At 37.0% G+C, this 2,072-nt stretch overlaps 1 protein-coding gene across 1 annotated transcript; it reads right to left on the reverse strand.

Moving 5' to 3' along the window:
- Window positions 1–34: 34 nt before the first annotated feature.
- Window positions 35–1,237, reverse strand: LOC107749389 (guanylyl cyclase-activating protein 1-like). Its single transcript, XM_016564529.1, has 4 exons — window positions 1,160–1,237; window positions 654–803; window positions 477–570; window positions 35–370 (listed from the first exon to the last, which is right to left on the reverse strand). Exons 1-4 carry the CDS (start codon window positions 1,235–1,237, stop codon window positions 243–245), a joined length of 450 nt encoding a protein of 149 aa, XP_016420015.1. The 3' UTR covers window positions 35–242.
- Window positions 1,238–2,072: the final 835 nt, after the last annotated feature.

Here is a 2,072-nt window from a genome sequence, read left to right on the forward strand (position 1 = left end):
TCTTTTCCCATGAAGCCTCTTTCTGCTTAGCAAGAAGGCTGTTTTGGGGAAACAGTCAGTTTATTAGATGTGGGACGTCCCACACCAATTTCATCTCTTGACCTCTTTAGCTCAAGTCTCTGTTTGAAGTGATTGTGCTTTAAAGTGCTTTCAGAATTAGACAGTTGTGTGTCGCTCTTGTTTTCTGATCAAGAGACTCTAAAGGAGAACTGTAAGTGGCATATATGACCGTGGACTGTCTCTTAGACGCTGTGTCTCCGGTTATGGATCATGGCCACAATGTGCGAAAGGTCTAAACTCTTCATCATCACCTCCATAAATTCTTCATCAGTACGTGCCCCTGCTACAAACTCCTCCAGCGACAGCTCCCCTGTTGAATGGAGAACAGTTAGCGATTATAGACAGGGAAAACATAATCATACTCTTTTAAAGATTTAATACGTTTCTTAAGATTAGAATCTTATTTTAATTCTCACCATCTCCATTGACGTCGATCCTATCAAACACTCTGTTTGTGAACTCCTCGGCACTCGATTCCTGCGACTCACTTCCATTGATGGCACGGATGGCCTAATGTAAAAAAAAAAGAAAAGGATTTATATTCTCTTTTCATAGCCATCTAGTGCAGTTTGTACTAACATTATCTTTCCTACCTTTATGATATTCAGGAGCTCGTGTCTGTCTATGCAGCCGTTGCCATCAACATCATAAAGTCTGAAATACCAGCGCAGTTTGTGCTCCATCTTGCCTCTCATTACAAGACTGAGAGCGGCCACATACTCCATGAAGTCTATATAACCGTCCTGCAAAAGAGACAAACTCAGTTAAGAAACATAATACATTTTAAACACTTGAGACCATTGTGACTGATGTGATACACTTCATATATACCGTTCTATGTCTGAGATGGTTGGTTTGCTTTATGGCTTAGAACAAATGAATAAAATACATCTGGAACGAAGTTAGCTGAAAGAGGAGTGACCTTTGAGATCTGTCTACCAATCGGCATCCACATCTGGAACTGTGTGTTTTATATTTAATAAGTTGTCATATGTTTTATATTAGGTATGTGTTCCCACATTAGTCCGTAATGAATCCTAAAGCAGCTGGATGTTCTTTGTTGTTCTCTTATTTATGTGATGGCGGTGTGGAGGATCACGACTGGGATGATGAGGATGCCCTCTGGAGGATTACTGCCAATTCCAAGGTCTGCGTCTGAGACACGGACACCAGACATAATCCTCAGGTCAACACATTTTCCTCTGAATGACACAGATCCCCGCTGTCTAGGGCAGTGTCACGGAGGAAGGTCATGGGCAACGTTGAGGTTTGTCAATGTGGAGATATATGGATATTCTATATTGCATAGTTGCATATTGTTGAGTAATTGATCAGACATGCTTTTACTGGTATTAGTAGTGTGTAAAAGTCTGGAAAGTTTAACATTAGTAAAGATGCATCTTATTTCCAACTTTAAAAAAGAAAAGATATCTATATAATGTAGGCCTCAATAATATGGGGGCAAATGTGTGCCACTTATTAATCATTTGAGAAATTGAGAAATCCATTATAGAATAAATTATGAAATGTGTAATCATGGATAAAAATAATTTCAAAATGTAAAAAAACCGAATAGAAAATCATTAAAATTATCATTATGAACAGTTTATGATTTACAATGTCACAATGATGTCAATGTCACAATGTCAGATTTAACAAATATATATATATATATATATATATACACACACACACACACACACACAAACACATGCAAAAAAAATATATTAAAGCTTATTTTTACACCGTTATTACCAATTGGCTTATAATTTCCTTTTTAATTTGTCTTTTTATCTATTTTCCTAGTATTATTGATTTCGCTGATCAAGGAGGGAGGCACAATAGTAAAGGGAAGTGGAGAGATTTAGCTTGACGATGCGTGTTGACTTTAAGACAGAGGTAATGACATACTCATTAAATAAGATAATTAAGATGAACATATCTGAAATACATGCTGGGAATCTTGTATCAAATGCTTATATCGAGATATGAGTAGCAATAGCATCATGACG

This window comes from Sinocyclocheilus rhinocerous, unplaced genomic scaffold (assembly GCF_001515625.1).
Source record: "Sinocyclocheilus rhinocerous isolate Xijiao unplaced genomic scaffold, SAMN03320098_v1.1 scaffold46791, whole genome shotgun sequence".
NCBI classification, from domain to species: Eukaryota; Metazoa; Chordata; class Actinopteri; order Cypriniformes; family Cyprinidae; genus Sinocyclocheilus; species Sinocyclocheilus rhinocerous.